Source organism: Neofelis nebulosa, chromosome 12 (genome assembly GCF_028018385.1).
Source record: "Neofelis nebulosa isolate mNeoNeb1 chromosome 12, mNeoNeb1.pri, whole genome shotgun sequence".
In the NCBI taxonomy this organism is placed as follows: Eukaryota; Metazoa; Chordata; class Mammalia; order Carnivora; family Felidae; genus Neofelis; species Neofelis nebulosa.
In genome coordinates, this window is record NC_080793.1 from 808,091 (window position 1) to 829,242 (window position 21,152).

Consider the following 21,152-nt stretch of genomic DNA (forward strand, 5'->3'; position numbering starts at 1 on the left):
AGCCCCGCAGCGCCGAGGGCCGTCCCGCTCCTTGCCGGCCCCCTCGGGTGAGCCCGCCGCCTCCCGCAGTCCTGGCCGCCGCACTTAGGGGTGTGTGGCGGGCTCCCCGGCGTGTGCGCCTCCCTGGCTTGTCTGAAGCTGCCCCAGAAAGCGCCTCCTGCTCTCCGCCACCCCCCCCTTCCCTAGCGGGGGTCATCCCCGAGGCCCCTGCGGGTCTTTTCCCCACACAGGGCTCTGCCGGTAGTGCCAGCGGTGCCCTCGTGCGTCCGTCCCTGCACATGCCGACAGCATGTGGTATCTGGAGAAGGTGGTATCTGGAGGGTGGATCACCGGGCTCTCCAGCTGAGGGCGCGGGAGCCCACCCCTGGAGACCTAGCCCGGGTGGGGTGGGGTGGTTCTGCCCCCCCTCTCCCCCCGCCCAGGGTGTCGGACTCACTAGGTGGTTCCTGGCCTCCCTGAGAGCCTGGCGAAGAGCTGGGTGGGAGCTCGAGGGGCCTCCTGCGCCGCCCAGAGCAGGTGCGAGCTCAGCGTGTGGACTCTTGCTCTCTTGGATGCACGGAGCTGAGAACCCCCGCTTGCCGTTCCCAGCACGCGTGCGGTCAGAAACTGCGCTCGCCAGGCCAGGGATCAATCACGGCATCTTGCGTTTATTGGGAATCCGCCACGTTCTGTGGGAAATCAAAGAGTTTGGCAGCCTCTCAGAAGTCCGTGGCTTCCTTATCGGTTGTCTGGGGAGGGACAGTTTTGTGCTGAGGGGCCCGTCCTGCCTCTTGAGTGCAGTGTGCACAGCAGCGCGCACCTGTGAGCAGTGACCTAGGGCTCCACCCGTGTTCCTGGTTTGGGGACGTGCTTCAATCCTGTAAGCTGCAAACCCTGTGGAAAAGCCTTTCTGAAGGCTCTTGTGCCCCCGGATCACTGGGCCGTGTTTGAAACTTTACGCGCAGCTGTAATTCTTGTACAATAAACGGGGTCTTTAAAAACAGGCCATTTCAGTAGCTTCCCCAGCTGGTGTAGGAAAGAGGCTGCACGGTCGTTGGGCTGTGGCAGTGAGGAGCAGCAGCTGTGGGCAGGACCCCGGACCTGGGCCCCCGCCTTGGCTGGCCCTCCTCTGTCCCAGGCCCTTTGCTTGCCAGCGGAGCATCTGGGAGAAGCGTCGTAAGGCACGCGGTTCAGCTCTGAGGTCTGCGAAGGACTGGCACAGCGCGGGTGGGAGCAGAGTCCTCCTCCGGGCTTTGGGCCTGGCCCCGACCCCGCCGCCACGCCCAGGTCCGGGTGCGGGGGGGACACACGTCCACCCTCCGCTAGTCCACTACAAGCCACTGGAGGAGTCAGCAGCCTCTGAACCCACCGCCCAGGTGACATCCTTGCCCTGGGGAAACCGGCTTCCGTGGGGGTGTCGCCGCAGTGTGAGGGCGTGGGAGCAGGCGGCCTGGCGGGGCGGCAGGCTGCATTCCACGCCGCCCTTCGCGTCAGCGGGCGGGGAGGTGCCCCCGTGCTGCTTTCCGGAGGGGAGAGCAGCAGGCACTGGGGCCCGGAGCAGCAGGGCTAGGAGCCAGGGCCAGCGGGTCTTCCCCAGCCTCGGTGGGGCCGCAGGGGTGCAGCGTGGGGACCGTGGCCCCGTACGTGGAGTCTGTGTCTCCCTCCAGAGAGTGCGGGAGGTCCGTGAGCACCAAGATCTGTCGGAAGCTACTGGCAAGCTGGTTGGGGGACGGTGCTCCCCGCCTGCTTATATTTCAGACTAATTAGCCACCACGTGGGGCCACTGGAATTGGTCCCACTGGTTGTTGGGGAAAAGAGCTGAAATTCAGCAGCCTGAACCAACCGCAGCCCTGGCCGAGGAGCCAAGGCCTCCAAGGGAGATTGAGAGAATTCAGTTTTAGGTGTGCAGGCTGTGCGTGGGGGGTGGGTGGGGGTGGGGGTTGGGCACTGGGGGGCTGGAGGGCTAGGCCGCGACCCCCCCCCCCCCCCCGCCATGCCCGGTACTTGGTCAGCTGCAAGAGAGGGAGGGAGCAGCACCTTTGGTAGGTCGCCCTGCGGGGGACGGACACCGTCCCCTCCTGTGGCCTCGTCCGTCCGTGGGTCTGCAGAAAAGCCGGGGTGGCCGGCGCTCCCCGCCGGGCGGATCTGCGCGCGGGGCTTGAGGTGCCGCCGTCCTCACGTACGTCTCCGCTCCGACAGAGGCAGGCCTGCCGCCCTCCCCGAGGACGCCGCACCTCTGCCTCTCGCCCAGACCTCACAGCCAGGAGCACGGCCAAAGAGCCCCGTTTGGTCACTTGTGTCCCCGGGAACGATGGCGGGAGCGGCGCCACCCCTCAGGACCCCGGGGTTGGCAGGCCAGAGAGGAAGTCAGGGCTGCAGAGCCCTGGCCCGGTTCTCATCCAGGATCAGCGGGGATGGGAACTCCCGGCCTTGCAGATACACCTCCAGAGCCTGGAAACAAGGACGTCATTATATCCACACGTTCACCTCTGTCCCCAGGTGGGGTCCATATTCTGCCTTGAGCCCGTGTGGGGTAGGGCCAGACTCGCTCCCGGCACTAAGGGTCAGATGCCACTTGCAGACCCAGGCCCTCTTGAGCCCAGATCTTCTCAAAGGGTCCACGCCAGCATTCCTTCCTTGCAAAGCTCCCACAAAGCCTGGCTGGAACCCTAGCCTCTGGCCTCACCTGATATCCTCCTGGCCTCTCCTGGTCCTTGGAGGCCTCCTGATGCCTCACCCACCCTACATCCTAGAAGATCCTCTGTATCTGAAGAGCAATTTGTCTCATCGGTCACGTCAGGCAGAGCTGTGACTTTCCACCCCAGCATCCACCACTTCCCAGTCCTCCTCCGGATCATGCATCCCTACCCCAGAAAAGACCTGAATGAGCCAGTCAACTCTCACCTCTCCAGAGTAGGATACCAAAGGCGAGATCTCACAGATGGCAGGAGGCTCTCCGCTGCTGGGCAAGCTGTGGGAGCCCATGTGTCAGCACCTGCTCCAGGGTGTGTGCCCTGGGGCTGGCCTTGCCTGGCCCAGCTCCCATAGATCTTTTCTCAGCACCACTCCCTTCCACGGCACCCCCAGAGCCCTCGGCAAACCGCCCCTGACTTGAGTGATCAGCTCTGATCTGGGCTGGAAGACACCCCTCAGCCCTGCAGGTACCCCGCACAGGTCCCCCTGGGCAGCGCGATTTAGGTGGTGGCTCTGTCGTTTCCTTTTCCAGTCCCGGAACGTGACCTGCATTGCTGTTTTCTACACATCATGCCTAGGTCTTGGATTCAGAGCTGACAGATGAGTCAGGAAGGCTGGCAGCCACTCACCTTCCCCGAGGCCCTGAGCAGACCTTGAGGAGTTGGGCTCAAAGCTGCAGGCAGTCACTGTATGGCTGGGCCGGGTGCGTGGCCACCCATACTCAGCGTGGTGCTGGAGCCCAAGCTCCCAGCACAGCTCAGACAGCAGTGGAGCCGGCAAGGGCCTGGGGTGGGGAGCTGGACCCTGACACCCTTGTCCTTTGAGGAGCATGCTGACGGGCACACTCACCTGGGCAGTTCAGGGAGCCGCGCCCCACACGCGTCCAGAAAGTGGGCCCCTGCCTGCAGGGCCCAGCGGTAATGCTGCAGGAGCAGGGCGCACCGAGTCGTGGTGGGGTTGTCGCTAGCAGCCGAGGCAGCATTCTTCAGAGGAGAAAACTCCTCCTCCCGAGACACTTCGAAGGCCACGAAATTCCTGTGCGGATGACAGCTGGTGACCAGATGTCCTGACCCAGAGGCCCTGGTCCTGGGCAGGCAAAGCCTGCACCGGGCTCACAATGACTAAATGGTGGTCTGTTCCACGCAGGAGGCCCCACAGTCACTGTACGTGTCTTTGTTTCTGAGATCCCTGGAGCTGCCTGATTCCCCGCCCCCCACCCCCACCCCATTCCCACCTGCCAAACCCACAGACCCTGAGACCCCAGATCGAGGGCCAAGTCCCCTGGGAGTCCCCCAGCCACCGGCCCGGGAACAGCCTCCTAACCCCGGCCAGGAGCAGACGGAAGGCTCAGGAGTGGCAGGGGTGGCCCCCAAAGCACAGCCCCAAGACTGCAACTGCTCCAGAGGTCACCATGCTCACAATGCAGGGGCAGTGTGAGCCCCCTTCTCCTGGAGCCCGCCTACGGCCCCTAGCCCCCCACTGCAAATGTGCACCCCCACTGTCCCCCACAAGCCTCCACTTCCCAGCCCAACTAGGGGTCAGAACCCACCACCAAAACAAGGAGAGGAGAGAAAGAAAAAAATAAATGATTTTTGCCACTAACTTAGCGAACGGGAACACATCAAACACAAACTTCTCCATCTTTATCCCATTTGGTTTTAGCGGCTTTACCAGATTTCCCTCCTCATCCACGTACGGGACCTTCTTCACAGCCACGTGTGGCTTCAGCAAGGGCTCAAACTCACTTGGGGGTGGGGGGGAGACAGGAGAACAAAAGAAGGAAAGACACGGTTCAGACGGGACACCCCTGGGAGCCCCCTCCCCACCTCTCTGCACACCTGGCCAGGCAGGATGGGCCGACAGACGGACACCGTGGGGCACAGGAGCCCCGGGAGTGAGCCCTGGCTCTGGAAGGACACAGGCACCCTCTTACGCTCCCCAGCTCGCGAGAGAGACTGGCACCACTGGCCACATCCCCCCCCCCCCCAGGTGAAATGGCAGCTGGCAAGTCGCAGGGCAGAGGTGGGGCCTGGGGCCACAGCCACCGTGTGGGGAGGAAGAGCAGGCCAACCGGGCCCCAGAGCCTTATACCAGCTGCTAGAGGTCTGGTGGCGTTGGCCGACTTAAATGCACCCCAACCCAGGCTGGCCCCTGACCGCAGCCCCACTGGGCTCAGGCCAGCCTCCCTGGCCAGCACCCTTGGCCACCTGCTGAGCACACCTGATCACAGCCCGGAGGAAGCCTCGAGTGAAAAAGTGGTTGCAGATGTTGCCCAGGTGGTAGAGGAGGCTCCCATCGGGCCCGCGAAGCCGTGCGGTCTCGGGGCTGATCTCGCTGTACTCCACCACCTGAGGGACTCCGTCCACCTGGCACACCACCCCCACGGGCTCCTCCGGGGACGCCTTTGCCACCACCTGCAGCCGAGGCAGAGACAGGAAAGGCTGGGGGGGGGGGGGGGGGCGGGGGCGGGGCGAGGCAGGCAGCCGGGCAGTGGGCGGGGAGGCTCACCTTGGCCCCACAGTCTGCGCCGCGCAGCACGCAAAAGCCGATGAAGACAGGGTCAGCCAGCCGCACGAGAATGTTGTCCACACAGTACACGTGCACAAACTCCACTCCCCGACGCTCCATGTCCTCTAGAATCTGGTGGTCCGACAGTGCACGGTACAGCCCTCCGTTGCCATCTGCCAAGGGAGAAAGGGACCAGTCCCCGGGGCTTCAGCCATCCAGTCCAGAGCCTGCTGGAGGCAGGAGAGGCCCCTGGGACTGGACCTTGTACCTGAGGCAGCTCTGTGTCACTATCCAAGTAGCCCTATGGCTGTGTCATGCGACACATGGGAATCAAGGCCCAGAGAGAGGAGGCCAGTCGCCCAGGACCACACAGCCTTCTAGCATAACGTTCTGGCCGCCCGCAGCCCTCCTGACCTCCGATTAGCTCCTTGTTCTAGAGCAGGCAGCGCTTCCCTGACTCAGGGGCGGGGCATACCTGGGGCCATGGCAACCTTGTCTTTCTTCTCCAGGATGGCCCTGCCATCAAAGGTCACAGCAGGCAGCATGCGCTGCTCAAACATGATCACGTTGTTGGGGTCCAGGTGGAAGAAGTCGTGCTCCTTGAAGAACCTGGTGGTGGGCTCCAGCGTGAACTCACTTGTCATGATGTACCTGCGAGGAGAGGCAGGGCTGAGCAGGCTCTTGGAAGGGCCCGGCCGCTCGGGGATCCAGGGCTCCCATAGGGGCTGGCCTCGGAGTCCGGGCTGGGGCTGGGCGTTGGGGGTTGGGACTCGAGTCTTGGTGTGGGGCAGGGCTGATGCTGCGTGGGCAGGGGGATCATTCTGGGGACAAGGCGAGGAGGGAAAGGCACACCAGGGTATGGCGCACTGGGTCCCGCTGCGCTCGCTGGCCAGCCGTTCCACCCGCCGAATCCGTTCTGCCTGCAGCTGGTACAGGCTCTTCCGGCTGGGCAGCCCCACCTGATACATGCCCTTGGGGTAGGTCACGCCTAGGCGCGTGCCCTGCCCACCAGCCAGCAGCAGCACAGCCACCTTGCTCAGGGCGATCTGGTGGAAACCTGGGGGCAGAGGGTGCCGTGAGGGGACCCCTGGGACCTGCCATATAACCACCCCCTCGCTTCAGAGCAAGCCAGACGTGTGCCCAGGACTCTAAAACTTCTGAGAGCCACAGAACAGAGATCTCCAAATAACATTCCGACTTCACGTGGGCCAGGGCCCCATCCAAATCTGACCTTGTCCAGACCCATCAGAGGTCCTGATGATGTCCTCCAGGGCTTATTCCCAGCCTGGGTCCTTCAGAGGGAACACCAGGTCAGACAGGTCAGAGCAGTCTGGTGGGGGCCCTGGGCAGGCTTCCCTCCAGGAGCACCTGCCTCGCCAGTAAGGCCAAGAAGCCAAGAGTGCACCCGGGGCCAGCGCGGTTGTGAAACGGAGCGTGTACAAATGCGCAAGGGGTTCCCTGCTGTCAGTACGCTTGTGGCCCGGGCAGCTGACCATCCAGGTGTGCGCCTGCACAAAGCACTCGCTCGAGGGGGAAGCCGCCCGAGGGCGGCTGCCCCCTTCGCAGCTTTTGGAGCCCTACACCTGAGTCGCGAGCTGGTGTGTGAACGGAGACCCCACAAAGGAAGGAGGCGCGCCAAACTCCTCCAAGTACAAGCTCTCCTGTCACCCCACTTTGGGCAAGTCCCCCTGCGCCGGCCAGGCCCACCCCGACCGGGGACCCCCGCCCCGCCTACCTTCCTCCTCCCAGAGCCGCCGCGTCTCAGGGTCGCACCGGCTCGCGCTGCCCACGCGCTCAGGGGGCAGGGGCCGCAGGCGCGCGGCCAGGCCGGGCTCCGGGCCCGGGGGGCACGCGCGGGCCGCAGCCGCGCGCTGGCAGTGCTCGCGCAGCGCCTCGGGCTCCAGCGCCTCCAGCTCGGCCAGGAGCGCGGCGCGCGGCCCCGGAGCCAGCTCGGCGCAGAAGCGCAGCAGGTGTTCCTGGCCCGCGCGCTGCAGCCGGGCGCGCACGTCCCGCTCCGAAGCCATGTCGCCGCGGTCGGCCGCGTCGGCACTCGTGACTCGCGCGCTCCTACCGGCGTCACGGGACCCGGAGGGCGGTGGCGACCCCCGGAGGGGCGGGGGCCAGGGCGCCCCGCCCCCGAGTGCCCCCTCCCTCCTCCGGCCCCGCCCCTCCTCCAGGGGCCGCCTTCCCTCTCCCGCCTGACTCCGCCCCTATCCGCTCGGCGCCGGACGCCGAGGGGCCGAGTCAGAGGGCTAGCGACGCCCGAGGCGTGGGGGCTCGGGGGCCCCGAGTCGGGAAACCCCTGATCCCCGGCGCGTGAGGGCGGACTTCAGTTCTAACGTACCTCCCTCTGGACCCCACAGCCCTGAGGGTCAGGGCACCCGACGTGGAGACTGTGTTTGCCTTGACCAAGACCCCTGGCGTCTGGGCTGGGGAGGATAGAGCCGGATCGTCTGTAGGGTCGGCGGTCTGGATGCCGCCAAGGCCTCCCAAGAGGGCCACCCAGCACCCGCGGGGGGGCTTCCTCCTTCACACCCTTCGTCCTTCGCATTGCCACGTAACCAGAAGAGCTCAGGTTCGCCCTTCACCCTGCCGTATTATCTTAACTATGACTTTAAAATATTTTCCTATTATTAAAATAGAGATCTTGAGGTCTATAAACTCCCTTGTGAAAAATAATAATGAGAGTAGCTTGGGCCATTTGGGGACAAAGCTTCCAAAAAAAAAGTTTTTATTAAATTTTAAAGTAAAACAAATTCAAATGGCATTTGGGGACCCGAAATGAGAAGTGACCTCTCCTCCAGACCTGCCCCAGCTAACCCCTGTTAAGGCTGTTACATCCACACGACTCCTGAAACAGAATGCTACGGGCACCAGTGACAGTCACAGCAAAGTTTATTACAGTGAGAGGCAAGGCCGACCGATCTGGACCAACACTCTTGATAAGAGTGCGCCGGGAACAGCCGGGGTACAGAGTTTTTATAGCCTATCACATCGTTTTATCATTACCTGGGAACAGAACAAAGAAACAATTTTCAGATGAGTTACAAACAGTTGCCTAATGAGGTGTTTATTTTAGACTTTCTGCCTCTAAGTTGCAACCCGTGGATCTCCTTGACCCTGCCTCTGATGCTCTTTTCTTTGAGCTTTTGTTTCCTTAATTGGTGAAGCCTAATTTACAAGAGTATGAGGCTGTTATTTTTCAAGCTAAGAGTTAACCCTACACTACAATTTAACCCTTACAAGGCAATTGTGTCTCTGTGCAGGCAGGTTCTGTACATAGAAACTCCCACATGTTCCTTTCTTGGGTTAGGAAGGAGAGCTTCACAGCCCCCTGAGGGTGCACTCTAAATTCTGGTGGACTTTTCAAGGATGGCCTTAGGCCTGCCTCAGGACCTTTGCACTCGCTGTTCCTCCTACCTGGACCACTCTTTCCCAGAGACTTCCTGCCACACTCTGCCAGGTCTCTGCTCCTGTGTCACCTCCTTGGGGAGACCATCCCAGCTCATGTTGGCCCAGACAGCACCTTCCCATCCATCTCTGTTCCTTCCTGCCTTTCTGTGTTCTTTGCTGCCCGACTCCCCTCAGAAAGGAAACTCCACAACAGCTGGATGTAGTTTGGTTCACTGCTGTGCCCCCTCACTCTAGATGAATGCCCAGCACACAGGAGGAACTCAAGAAATGTTTGTTGGGTGAATGAGTGTTGAATCCCACATCTAGCACAGTGACTGGGCCACAGCAAGTGTTCAGGGAGTGCTCTCTGAATGAATGAATGAATGAATGAATGAATGAATGGTCTGCTCCAATAGTTTGTGGCAGTTGAAGGGCAGTTTGGGGCAGATGTTGGAGGTGTGCATGGGAGGTAAGGAACCAAGGAGCAGAGTAGGTCCCACACCCCAGGCCAGAGTCTAGGGGAACCCTTACCCCCTGCACATGTGCCCTTGAAGGCAGCGTCATGTGAACTCAGGGCTCATCTCAGTCAGAGTGACCCCCAAATCTCACTTCAAGGTGGGGGTGGGGCTGAGATCGGGAGGGTTTGGACAATTGAGGCTGTGTAGCCAGAGGCACCTAAAGAGCCAGAAGAAGGAGAGCTGACCCACCCGGGCAGACAGGTGGGAGTGCCAGCGAGGCAGGGGTGAGTAACAGCCTCCTGGACCACCTGCCAAAGGCAGGCTTTTGGCCAAGGTCCCTGGTGGTTACTGCAGGAATAGAGACCAGAGAATCGCCAGAACTGGGCAGCTACCTGTCCTTGACTCCATGCTGCGTTAGGCGGGGGACAAAGGGGCCCAGTCCCCCTGTCCACCTCCAAGGAGCTCCAAGCTGGCACGGTGAGAACATAATCACAACGGGGATGGGCCCCTCAAAAAGTACAGGGGCCACAGGGGACCCACCTGGCTCGGGGCTCTGGGAAGCCCTCCGGGGGAGATAGCAACACTGAAAGGTACAGAGCTAGGAAAGTGTCGGGCCAGGCTAGAGAGGAGGAAGCGGTCGGAATTCAGGACAGGAAGTACACGAGGGCCACGCCTTAGTCCCACACCCAGAGCTGGGACAGACTCCAGTTTTTTCTGTACCTTCCTCCAGTGCCTAGCCAGAGAAGCCCACCGGGAGGCCGGCAGGCCAAAGGCCAGTGGGGACTTCCTCCTCCATGGCTCCTGATACTCTGAGCAGGCCTTGCTTTCTCTGCACGGTGGACTCAGGCTCACAATGGCCCTGGCCTGGGTGCTGCTGGCCACGCTGTCCTGCTGTCCCGAGGTGTAGCAGCATCGCTTGCTGCCGCTGGCCGCTGGCCTCCACACCCACACAACACCCCCCACCACCACCACCACGGAGTTGTCCCTGGGCCTCCCCATCCCACCCAAGGGTGGCGTTTCCACTGTGACCTCCAGGATGAGGCTTCCCATGTGCTGGTCACCCACTAAGCCTCCACTGTGGGCCAGGCTGAAGCCCGGCCTTGGGGTGGACCTGTCCTGCTTCCAGAAAGCACAGGGAAGGACCCATGGGGAGAGAAACACAAGAGCTAGGAGAAAGCAGCCTTATGCTTTGAAGGTCAGGACATCTAACCAGACTTCCAAGGGCGGGTCAGGTACCTGAGTGGGGTTTCAAAGGACGCACAGTGATTGGCCAGGAGCAGACAGGGAAACATGTTCCTGGCGGGGCAGCTACCACGTGCAAGGGCCCAGAGGTGAGAGAATGCTGGGCACCCTAAGCATGGGGGATGGGGCAGGGTGTGCTGGAAGGAGAGGAGGAGGGAGAGGCGAACTACAGGAAAAGCGGCCTGAATGCTGTTCTGGGACTCTGGCTAGTCCTGTCCCTGAAGGGGAAGGCTGGGATGAGCTAGGCTCCACGGGGAAACTCCAGGCTCACAGCTTTCTAGGTGCTTCCAAAATTCCTTACCATAAAGGAGCCTCAACTCTGGGGCGTGTGAAAGGTAATAAAGGAAGGCCGCATTTACAACGGAGTCAGGAAGCCCTGACAGGGGGGCTCTCATGAACAGGGCACCTGTCCCAGCGGACCGCACGTCCTGGGCAGGAAGAAAGTCACCTTACCGCCCTAGCAAGAGGAAGTTCTCTTCTGGATGAGACCGCAGGCTAAGCCCCGGCCCCCTCCCAGACAGAATGACTGGATGCTGGCTGGAAATGAAGCAGGGGCCGCTGGGGACACAGGGCTGCCTGGCCGGGAGCGCCTGGGGAACCGCTGGAGGAAGGGTCCAGCCAGGGGAAGAGGCTGGAGCAGAGGAGAGCTGGTCACCAGATGGGGATCTGGGGACACAGGAAAAAGTGGCTTTGTCCTGCACTAGGCAGGAAAGGCCAGGCTATCCCCAGGGACAAGGGGAGGAGCCGGCAGCAGTGTGGACAGACAGGCCTCTGTAAGGGGAAGCGTCCTGCTGGCTGGAGCCCAGTCCTCTTGGGACTCTCCGGGCAAATGGGCCCCAGAGTCGAGGTGCCTGGGCCCGGGGACCCTCAGCGAAGAGTCCCCAGGGGAGTCAGACAGGGAAGGTGACTCCTAGAGGAGGTGTGCTCCCCATCCTTACCCCACGAGGCCACCTGGGGACAGGTTTTCGTAGGGCGCCAGGCCCCGCCCCTCCGAGAGGGCTGAGCCGCCGCGAGAGGGGGAGGGGGAGGAGAAAGGGGTCCGCTCGGGGCTCCGCCCGCCACCCGCGAGGCCCGGAGGAGGCCGAGTCGGGACCCCGCCCCCAGGCTAGTACCCGTGTCTCGGCGCACCCCCGGCCCCTCCCCGCACGGCGGCGGGAGCGCGCGGGGCGGGGCGGGGCCCTCGGCGGAAAAAATCAAACCGGGCTGGCGGCCTCTCAGCCAATCCGGGAGCAGACGGGCCGGCTTCGGCCAATGGCTGCCGCGAATGCTAATGAGCGCTGACGCCACGGGAAGGGTCCATTCAAAAAGTCGCAGCTATTGTCGCGCCGGGTTGCGCGCGCCGGCCGGGCCCCGCCGTCGGGCCCCGGGGGGACGGAGCGCGGACGCCGCGGGGACCGAGCCCAGGACGGAGCCCGGCGGCGGCAGCCCATGGCCGGAGCCGCGATGGCCGAGCCGGGCCACGGGCCGCCCGCCGCGCCCGCGCCCGGCACTGAGGGGCTGCCGCGCGCCTTCCTGCAGAGCCTGCGCACGCTGTTCGACATCCTGGACGACCGGCGGCGCGGCTGCGTGCACCTGCGCGAGATCGAGTCCCGCTGGCAGGGCGCCGACGCGCGGGAGCTGCCCCGCGGCGTGCTCGAGGGCTTGCGCCAGGTGGCCCCGGCCAGCGGCTACCTGACCTTCGAGCGCTTCGTGGCCGGCCTGCGCACCTCGCTGCTGAGCGCCGACGGCGGCCCGCGGGGCCAGGCGCGCGCCCCGGCCCGGGGAGGCTGCCCGGCGCGGCCCGGGGGCCAGCCGCCGCCGCCGCCGCGCCTGGTGTTCGCGCCGGCCGACGAGCCGCGGACGGTCCTGGAGAGGAAGCCCCTGCCCCTGGGCGCGCGGCCCCCGCCAGCCGTCCCCGGCGGCGCGGCCCGAAGCCTAGAGAAGCTGTGCGGACCCGCAGAGGCAGCGCCCGGTCCCGCGGAGCCCGAGCGGCCCCAGGGCGCGGCGCTGGAGCGGAGCCCGAGCGCGGACGCTGGTGAGTGCGGGGCGGCCCCCAGCCCCGCCTCGTAGCCGCCCCCCGCCGAACCCCCGCGACCGGCGCCTCAGGCCAGAGCCGCAGAGGCGCTGCGGCGCTTCTCCTACCGCGGGGGCCGGTAAGCGCCTGGAGGGAAAGCGGCCTCCTGGGTTCCCGGTGTGCTCAGGGGCCAGCCCCTCCCCCTCCACGGCGGGAGGCTATCGTAGGGCCCGGGGGCTGGTGGATGACGCCGCCAACTCCACCAGGAAGCCACTGTACAGGCCTGAACTGAGCACTGAGGACCCCTGCCCCACACCTGGGGACACTTAGACCCTCAGTCGTATCCGTGGTAACTGCCTAGGCCGAGTTTTCCTCTAGTGCAGAGGAGAGAGGGGCCCAGGCTGGGCGGGGCCCTCGCTGCCTTTTTGGGTTCTCAGGCCCGCAGCTCCGCTCAGACGGCTGGGCTTGCTGCCTCCACCACTGAGGCCAGGGCCCCCCGAGGTGGCCCCGAAGGACCTGGCCTGGTTGCCAGGAAGAGCGAAGCGGTGGGTGAGTCTCCAGCCCAATCTTCAAGCCTGCAGGGGTGACACCAGGGAGAGACCCAGGCGCAGCCACTGTGGATGGACGGCGGCCTGCTCCTCACTGCCCAGCCACTCTGTCCCTGTGGTGTGGGCAGGCAGGGGGCGCTTCTGAGTGCAGGGCTAGTGCCGTCCCTGTGGCTGCATGTAGTTGAAAATCAGCCACGGGACTGGGGTTTGGAGGCCTCAGACCTGCAGTCCTGCTCTGTCCTGGTGCCTGACGCCACAGAGCAGCTTTAGTCTCAGGCCAGGCTCTCGCTGTCCCCTTTTCCAGGCAGGGACCCAGACGAGAGGCATGGCATGTTTTGGCACTCCAAGCCCCCCCAGGTTTCCAGGAAGAGAAAGCCCTCCTACTCACAGAGCCCCCCGCTCCAGAGATCCAGGGGCCCCTTCCCTATCCCCTGCTGGAGCTCAGTGCACCCAGGCCTGCCCTGGCCCCCGTGGTGCAAGCTGCTAGCTCAGGCCCAGATGGGGACAGACAGGGCTGCGTCCGCCTGCTGGTCCCTCTGAACATCCAGCGTGCTGTCGTCTGGGAATCTGGGAGCTGCCCCCACACCGAGCCCCGGGGGTTCTGAGGTTCCATGCTCTCTAGCCTCCCTCTGCTGTATCTTCTGTGCCAGCCATGCAGCATGGGCAGGTTGGGACGTGAACTCTGGGCTGGCTCGGAGCCTGTCTGCCAGGGCCGGCTGGAGGCCTGCAGAGACCTGGTGCCAGCCCCGTGGATATGTTCCCTCCTTGCACCACCGCCCCCAGTGCAGGAGGCAGAGCCTGTGAGGCTGAGCCTGGTGTGGGGGAATAGGGCCCGGGAGCCAGGAGGGTGACCTTCTCCACACCCGCACCCTACTCTGCCTCGCGGGTTGCCCGGCACGCGCTCCCCATCCCCCGGGGAAGTCAGCTGGCCCCGATGGCTTTTCAGCCCCAAGTACACTCAGCTGCACACACTTCACCTGCACGGACTCCCATCACCCCTGAAGGCCCCGGCAGACCAGGAGGGAGAAGCAGGGCCGGCCAGAGGCCTTCTCACTCCCCCTGTACTTAGCAGCCCATGAGCCCCTGCAGTGTACTCGAAGCACCCTGGGCAGCGGGAGTGCTGAGAAGAACCGGGTAAAGCCCCTGCCCCAGGGCGCTCGTGCTGGGACATGTGTGTGGGCGCGCACGTTTGTGTTGTGTGTACAGACATGCAGCCTCAGCGGTCACCCGGCCCTTACCAAGGGAGGGGTGAGGGGAGCTGGTGGGGATGGGGTGGGGAGCCAGCCGCCAGCCAGGCACAGAGGCGAGGTGTGTGCTGCGCTGGGCCGTTGCCCATGCCCCCCAGGATGGGTTGAGATGGGGAGGGCCCGTGCAGAGGCTCTGAGTTGCCCATGACCCCAGAGAGACGTAGGCCTGGACACCCAGCTGTGCACCGCCAGGCTTGGGGTGGGGGGCGTTGAGCTTCACTAGGCAGGCCTGGAAGTGACCCGGTCCTTGCCCCTCTGCGGCAGGTGCAGTGGCCTGCAGGGCCCGGGAGCTAGGCATGGGTGATGCCCATCGGGCCCCCCGTGCCCGAGGGGAACGTCGGAGGCACACCATCACCAACGGCGTGGACTGTGACCTGGTGAGTGAGGGCTCTGGGGGATTCTCCACCTTGCCTGGGATAGGACTTGGCCCCCACGCTTGGTCTCCTGGACCACCCCTCTGCCTGGGAGGTGGCAGTCAGGCCGGGGTTCTGGGGGACCTATGGCTGGAATGTGAGTTAATTACATACATCTGTCTCCGTGTCTGGGTTTGAATCCACTGGAGACGTGGCTCTAGACCACACGAAGAAGTCCTTTAGGGAGAAAGCAGCCTCCGTGCACCATGCGGTGGGCACGGCCCCTCCCCAGAACTGCCCCTGCACCAGCCGGCTTCACGAGGCTGTCCTTTGCCAAAACTGAGCCCGGCTCTCCCGCTGCGTGCTCGCCATTTGCTCCAGAGGAAGCTGCTGAGCTCGGGGGTGTCGCCTGCGTTCCTGTGGGGGAAGCCTGCGTGGAGGGGCTGGGAGAGGACAGCCCGCCCGCAGGGGGACAAACGGGGCGGTGCTTCCCAACACGGGCGCGCGTAGGACTCACGTACAGGCGCGTGCGCCGGCAGATCTGTGCTGGCCTGCGCGGGCGCGCGTCCGACTTGCGGGGCGCGCGCCGTGCGTGCGTGTGTGCGTGCGCGCGCGCGCGCGCCATTCACACGTGTGCATTGGCGCGCATGCAGCTGAAGCAGCTGAAGGAGCTGGAGCAGGAAAAGGAGGTGCTGCTCCAGGGTCTGGAGATGATGGCCCGGGGCCGCGACTGGTACCAGCAACAGCTACAGCGCGTGCAGGAGCGCCAGCGCCGCCTGGGTCGGAGCAGGGCCAGCACCGTGAGTAACGCCGCCCGGGACCGGGCTGTCCCCGTCCCTAGGCAGGGTGACCCCCCCCCCCCCCGCACCTGCAGGAACCACCCACCTAACCCCGGGCACCCCCAGGTAGGCACGGGATGCCCTATTCTGGGACACCTCGGCCGTCCCTCCTCCCAGGGTGCTGGGACCCCCACCCCCGACACACACACACACACACACACACACACACACCGTGATGTCCCCCACCGGCAACACCCGTAGGCTCCCTCTCGGCTCAAGCAGTAATTGGGGGAGACAAGAGTGCCACCTGTCTGTGAGGGCTCTTCTCGAGGCACGGTGGCCGGTCCTGCTCTCTGACCTTCCCCTTTTCTGCTTTCCTCTCAGGACCCTGGGCCTGAGGGGAACCCCGTCCCGCTGGGCCGGCTGCTGCCCAAGGTCCGGGAGGTAGCCCGGTGCCTGGGGGAACTGTTGGCCGCAGCCTGTGCTGGCAGGGTGAGTGCCCCCCGCAGACCACCCAGCGCCCACCTGGGGCCCATGCCCATCTTGGTGCCACCCCTCACCCTTGTCCTGGAGGCTAGGCCCGCCTGACTGTGCCCTCCCGTAGGCTCTGCCCTCGTTGTCCTCGGGGGCCCCGTGCCCAGCCCTGGCCCCCACCTCACCGTCGGCCCCAGGCTGGCAGCAGCAGACCATCCTCGTGCTGAAAGAGCAGAACCGGCTCCTCACGCAGGTGAGGTGCGGGGAGGGGTGCAGGGTGGGGGCCGGAGGCCCGGGGTGCCCTGACCGACCTCCCGCCCGTCCAGGAGGTGACCGACAAGAGTGAGCGCATCACGCAGCTGGAGCAGGAGAAATCTGCCCTCATCAAGCAGCTGTTTGAGGCGCGCGCCCTCGGCCAGCAGGATGCTGGGCCCTTGGACTCCACCTTCATCTAGCCGGCCGCGGGCGCGGGCGCGGGACTCTCAGGACCTGGCCTGGCAGTCAGCCTGGGCAGGTGCCTCCTTGAGCCCCACTTAGGCTAAAGATCACCTGACTGGCCTGGACACGGGTTTCTTCCTCTCTTCCAGTCGGGGCTCCCCCAGAGCGCCCCCCCCCAACCCCCCCAGCCCAGGTGGGGCCAGCAGGCAGGCTGTGCCCCGGAATGTCTTGTGGCTGCAGATACGGACTCGGTCCTGGCCTGGGGGGCTAAACCGGGGTGGGACTTCATTGTGCTGTCATAGCCTGAAGCTGTTCCAGCGGCTGTCAGTGGTCAGCGGGGGACGACTCCTCGTGCGTACCAGGTCTCCGGCAGCCCTGGGCAGCCCGGCTTTGTGGCAGGCCTGTCCTCTCTGTCCCTGGGTCTCGGGAAAAGATAGTGGTTTCCCCTGGACTGCACTTCCGACCACAGCCAGCAGAGGGGCCTCACGCATAGTAGCCAAGAGCTGCCTTGGAGCCGCCGCTGGGGGTTTCCTCCCGGGTCTGAGTCAGGGTCCCCGAGGGGGGCTGGAACACCTGGGGGCCTAACGGGTGATTGGGCGCAGGAGCCCCAGGTCTAGGGGCTGGCTGTCCTTCAGCCGGGAGCACGTGGAGGAGAAAAGGGGTGGTTTCTAGTAGTGGGGTCTGCCTGTGTCTGGTTTTGGGGGAGAGTGATCAGAGTTCATGCCTGGGCCGAGGCTGGCCTGCTTGCCCCTCCTCACAGATCCCAGACCCTAAAACAACTCGGGTCAGCTGTCACTCCTCCTTGCCAAAACCAGGCCCCACGGAGCAACCTGTGACCCAGGCTCAGGGCCTTGGGCCTGCCAGACACCCCAGCCAGGGCAGGACGTGGTCACCAGGGTTGCTCTGGTGTGCCCCTGTCCTGGGGAGGGCCCTGTCCCCAGGAGTGATGTCCGCATGGGCCTCCCGGATGTGCCCCAGGGTTCCTCATCGGCCAAGCGCCCCCACCAGGACCTACCCCACATGATTCGGGGCTGGACAGTCAGCTCCCACCTCCGGTCTTTGCAAATGCCCTTCTGTCTCCTGGAACACCCTCCCCCTGCTTCACCCCGCTTGCTCCTACCCAGCCCTCCAGGATGGAGTGAAGGACTGCCCAGAGGCCGGAACAGTGAAGGTGGCAGCCTCTGGGGGGGTGGGCTCGGCAGCGGTGACCTCTGGGGCGTCTGCCATGCCCGGGGGTTCTGCGTTCCCTGTGCTGCCTTCACGTGACTCGGGGGGCAGGAGGTGGCGCGGTGTCCGCCCCAGGCGTCTTCTACTGGGAGACCTTCCACAGAGCGTGCCCCTCCAGCTGAGGGAGATGTGGAGTCGGCAGGCAACTCGGATGGAAACCCCTCGTCCTTGGGGCTCGGTGTGGGGTGAACAAACGTGTCCTCTCTGCAGTCTGAAGTCAGGGTACCTGTGGGGCGCTAGAGGCCTCAGGGGAGAATTTTAAGCGGTCCTAGTCTGCCGGCAGAAGCCAAACTCTGCTCGGCAAAGCGCCGGTGACATTTGGGGCCAAGTAAGTGTTGACGGGGGAGGGGCTGTCCCCTCCTGTGTGACGCTGACCGCCCCGACTGCTGTCCACGCACTCGGTTCTGACAACCAAAGTATCTCAAGACGTGCCAAGGCGTGGTGGCGGCAGAGACGCTGTCCCTGCTTGAGGATCCTGTCCCAGAGGAGACCATAACTTCACTTGGTCTTAAGGGGTTCACGGAGGTCAAGTTCCAAGGAAAATGAGCGTCTCCAAGTTAGATTTTTTTGCAAACACTGTGAGGAGCGTCCACGACGAGCCAGCAGAAACCACCGATTCTGCAGACGGTCAGACAGTGGAGCGATCAGAGAATACAAGATAATTTTTATTCGTCTAAAGAAATAAAAAGGATTCTTGAAAATATGAACAAGAAAGAGTCCTCATACTTCCTTATTCTGTGAAAGTATAGTCTATAAAGGTGAGCAGTAAAGCCTAAAAAAAGAAACTTAAAACTAAAAATTGAGATTTAAAACTCAAGTGGACTAAACTTGCGATGAAAATGCTAGTGAAAAACGAGCTTAGGAAATGATCCAGAAGGCAGCCCAGAGACTCAGACCGGAAGCACAAACGAGAGGGGGCGTCCTGGAGGGCAGAGGGGGAGGGCCACCCATCTGGTTGCGTTTCCTACCAGAGGACGAGGGAGGAGGCACGTATATGAAGATAAACTAGCTTAAAGTTTCCCAGAGTTGTCTGAAAACCTCAATCCTCAGGTCCAGAAACCCCAACAACTGCCAGCCAGGCTGATGGGAAGAAACGCACATTTCCTCTTACAGGATCACGAAGGAGCCGAGACGAAACCAGTGGCCTCCAGGGGAAGTGCCGTCAGAGTCGGAGGGTGGCGGCTTTGATGGCCAAGGCGTAGACTCGCTGCCCTCCAAGGCCAGACCCAGAGAAACTCAAGGATGAGGGCAAAATAAAAACACTTCGGGAATAGTTGAAAGTTTACCACCGATAGGACTTCACTAAAGGGCAATCTGGAGGAAGGACTTCAGAAAAAAGGCAGAAGTCAAGAAGGAACCCGAAGTAAGGATGAGTTCTCTCCTGCCGCAGAACAAATTAGCTTCAAGCTCAGTGGTTTAAAGCAATAGTTATTGTCATTTTCTAAATGTTTACTTAGCAGGAGAGGAGAAGGGGGGAGAGAGAGAGAGAAGCCCAAGCAGGCCCCGCGCTGCCAGCGCACAGCCCGACGCGGGGCTTGAACTCACGATGAACCGTGAGATCGTGACCTGAGCTGAAACCACGAGTCGGACTCTTAACTGACGCCCCCAAATCTATAGTTCCTTTCTTGCCGTTTCTGTGGGTGAGGAGCTCAGGAGCAGTTGCACTGGCCAGTTCTGGCTTGGAGCCTTCTGGGCCGCCATCTCCGACGGGCCCGCTTCCAAGAAGGCGCCCTCGTGGGCTGTTGGCGGAGCACCTCCGGGCTCGTCACCTCCAGCGTCCTCCCATCACTGCAGCTGCACCAGAGCGGAGACCCAAGAGAAGCAACAGTGAGGGAGCCACGTGCCTGTGAGGACCTGGGCTCAGGAGTCCCGAGTCACACCCTCGCTTCACTTCACTTTGTTCGTTAGAAGCCAGTCCTCAGTCCGGTCCTTTCTCAAAGGGGTGGGAGGGGAATCAGGCACCACCCTTTCAAGGAAAGAGAATCAAATAATCTGTGCGCATTCGACAGTGCTTGAGTTGCTCGTAAGAAGGGACAAGATGCCGCTCTAAATTTTATTTAGTGTGTCTTGAAATAACTGGGAGAGCCAGGGACGACACCTTCCCAAGAAGGGAGGCGCAGGCGGACAGGGTGAGAAGAGGAAAAAAAAGTTCAATCTTTAAGAAAAAGCAAAAAACCCCAAAACACAATAAGGCGATAGAGCTACATCGGTAATCACAACATAGGTGGATGGATTAAACTCTAATTGTCAGATTGCACTTTTACGAACTCGAATAGCTGTTTTAAGAGACAGACCTAAAATATGGTGTAAAAAAAAAAAAAAAAGAAAAGCTTGAGTGGTTGTGTTAATATAAAACAAAACATATTTTAAAGCAAAAGACATTGCTAGTGACGAAGAGAGTCACTAATGATAAAAAGCTTGGGGCACCTGGGTGGCTCAGTCGGTTGAGCGTCTAACTTTAGCTCAGGTCACGATCTCACGGTCCGTGAGTTCGAGCCCCGCGTCGGGCCCTGTGCCGACAGCTCAGAGCCTGGAGCCTGTTTCAAATTCTGCGTCTCCCTCTCTCTGACCCTCCCCCGTTCATGCTCTGTCTCTCTCTGTCTCAAAAAAATAAATAAACGTTAAAAAAGCTTAAATCACCAGGGAAATAGAACAATCCTACACTTACAGTCACTCAGTGACGGCTTCAAACCATGTGAACTACAAAAGATTCAGACATCTCATTCAAGATCTGCAGATAGCATGTAAGTACATAAGAAGATGTTCACTGCAAATAGCCATGAGACGCATGCAGATTAAAACTACAGTGAGGGCATCTGGGTGGCTCAGTCGGTTGGGCGTCTGACTTTGTGTCAGGTCATGATCACGAGGTCTGGGAGTTTGAGCCCTGCGTCGGGCTCTGTGCCGACAGCTCGGAGCCCGGAGCCTGCTTCGGATTCTGTGTCTCCCTCTCTCTGCCCCTCCCCTGCTCATGCTTCGTCTTGCTGTCTCTCTCTCATAAACATTAAACAATAAAGTAAGAAAACAACTACAGTGAGCTGAGCTGTTACACCCCAATCAGAATAGCTCAAACGAAAACTAGTGATAACACCATATGCTGGTGAAGATGTGGAGAAATAATCGCTCGTATGTTATTGGTGGGAGTGCCAAGTGACATAGCCGCTCCGGAAGAGACTTTGGTAGTTCCTTTAAAAACTAAAATTAACATGCGGCACCTGGGTGGCTCAGTGGGTTGAGTGTCTGACTCTTGATTTCAGCTCAGGTCGTGATCCCAGGGCTGTGAAGTTCAGCGTTGGGCTCCGTGCTGAGCACAGAGCCTGCTTGGGATTGTCTCTGTCTCCCTCACCATCTGCCTCTCCCCCACTCATGCTTCCTCTCTCATTTTCAAATAATAATAATAATATAGAATACCACATATGATGGTTTGTTAATTTTATGTGTCCACTTGGCTGGGGTATGGTGCCCACCCGTTGGTCAAACACCTATTTACGTATGGCTGTGAAGGTATGCATTAGATATGTTTAGGATTTACATAAAGCAGATCGCCCTGCATAATGTGGGTGGGCCACATCTAATCAGTTTAAGGCCTTCGACCCCACAACGAGGAAAAGATTCTGCATCTGGAGATGCTCTTTGGACTCAAGACTGCAACACTGACCCTCCCTTGAGTCTCCAGCCAGCTGCCCTGCCCTGCAGACTTCACACTTGCCAGCAATTGCTTTCTTGGGCATTTATCCCAGGACAGTGAAGACGTTTTCATGCAGGAACATGTGTTCATAACAGCCTTACTGGTAATAGCCCCAAACTAGAAACTACACA

The 21,152-nt window shown here is 61.9% G+C and overlaps 2 protein-coding genes across 4 annotated transcripts; one reads left to right on the forward strand and one right to left on the reverse strand.

The window, feature by feature from the left end:
* Positions 1-627: 627 nt before the first annotated feature.
* On the reverse strand, positions 628-7,267 carry UAP1L1 (UDP-N-acetylglucosamine pyrophosphorylase 1 like 1). 2 transcript variants are annotated; one of them, XR_009251270.1, is made up of 10 exons: positions 6,917-7,267; positions 6,034-6,238; positions 5,657-5,832; positions 5,182-5,354; positions 4,894-5,087; positions 4,277-4,417; positions 3,523-3,708; positions 2,884-2,950; positions 2,017-2,430; positions 628-1,777 (listed from the first exon to the last, which is right to left on the reverse strand). XR_009251270.1 is itself a non-coding variant. In XM_058693435.1 (9 exons), exons 1-9 carry the CDS (start codon positions 7,203-7,205, stop codon positions 2,347-2,349), a joined length of 1,515 nt encoding a protein of 504 aa, XP_058549418.1. In that variant the 5' UTR covers positions 7,206-7,267; the 3' UTR covers positions 628-2,346. The 2 variants fall into 2 exon arrangements, 1 of the variants encoding a protein (XP_058549418.1); XM_058693435.1 differs by having other exon boundaries at positions 628-2,430.
* A 4,197-nt stretch (positions 7,268-11,464) lies between these two features.
* On the forward strand, positions 11,465-19,661 carry SAPCD2 (suppressor APC domain containing 2). 2 transcript variants are annotated; one of them, XM_058693451.1, is made up of 6 exons: positions 11,517-12,288; positions 14,327-14,439; positions 15,069-15,215; positions 15,579-15,686; positions 15,799-15,921; positions 15,995-19,661. In XM_058693451.1, the coding sequence occupies exons 1-6, from the start codon at positions 11,703-11,705 to the stop codon at positions 16,121-16,123; spliced, it is 1,206 nt and encodes a 401-aa protein (XP_058549434.1). In that variant the 5' UTR covers positions 11,517-11,702; the 3' UTR covers positions 16,124-19,661. The 2 variants fall into 2 exon arrangements, with proteins under 2 accessions (XP_058549435.1, XP_058549434.1); XM_058693452.1 differs by lacking the exon at positions 15,799-15,921 and having other exon boundaries at positions 11,465-12,288.
* Positions 19,662-21,152: the final 1,491 nt, after the last annotated feature.

Excerpts from the sequence above, each read along its gene's own strand:
- UAP1L1 (XM_058693435.1), bottom strand. The coding sequence starts at position 7,205 with ATGGCTTCGGAGCGGGACGTGCGCGCCCGGCTGCAGCGCGCGGGCCAG. Across the intron at positions 5,088-5,181 it reads GCGCAGACTGTGGGGCCAAG|GTGGTGGCAAAGGCGTCCCC; the intron begins GTGAGCCTCCCC and ends CCTCGGCTGCAG. Across the intron at positions 4,418-4,893 it reads TTCCTCCGGGCTGTGATCAG|TGAGTTTGAGCCCTTGCTGA; the intron begins GTGTGCTCAGCA and ends CCCACCCCCAAG.
- SAPCD2 (XM_058693451.1), top strand. The coding sequence starts at position 11,703 with ATGGCCGGAGCCGCGATGGCCGAGCCGGGCCACGGGCCGCCCGCCGCG. Across the intron at positions 15,216-15,578 it reads GTCGGAGCAGGGCCAGCACC|GACCCTGGGCCTGAGGGGAA; the intron begins GTGAGTAACGCC and ends CTTTCCTCTCAG. Across the intron at positions 15,687-15,798 it reads CCGCAGCCTGTGCTGGCAGG|GCTCTGCCCTCGTTGTCCTC; the intron begins GTGAGTGCCCCC and ends GCCCTCCCGTAG.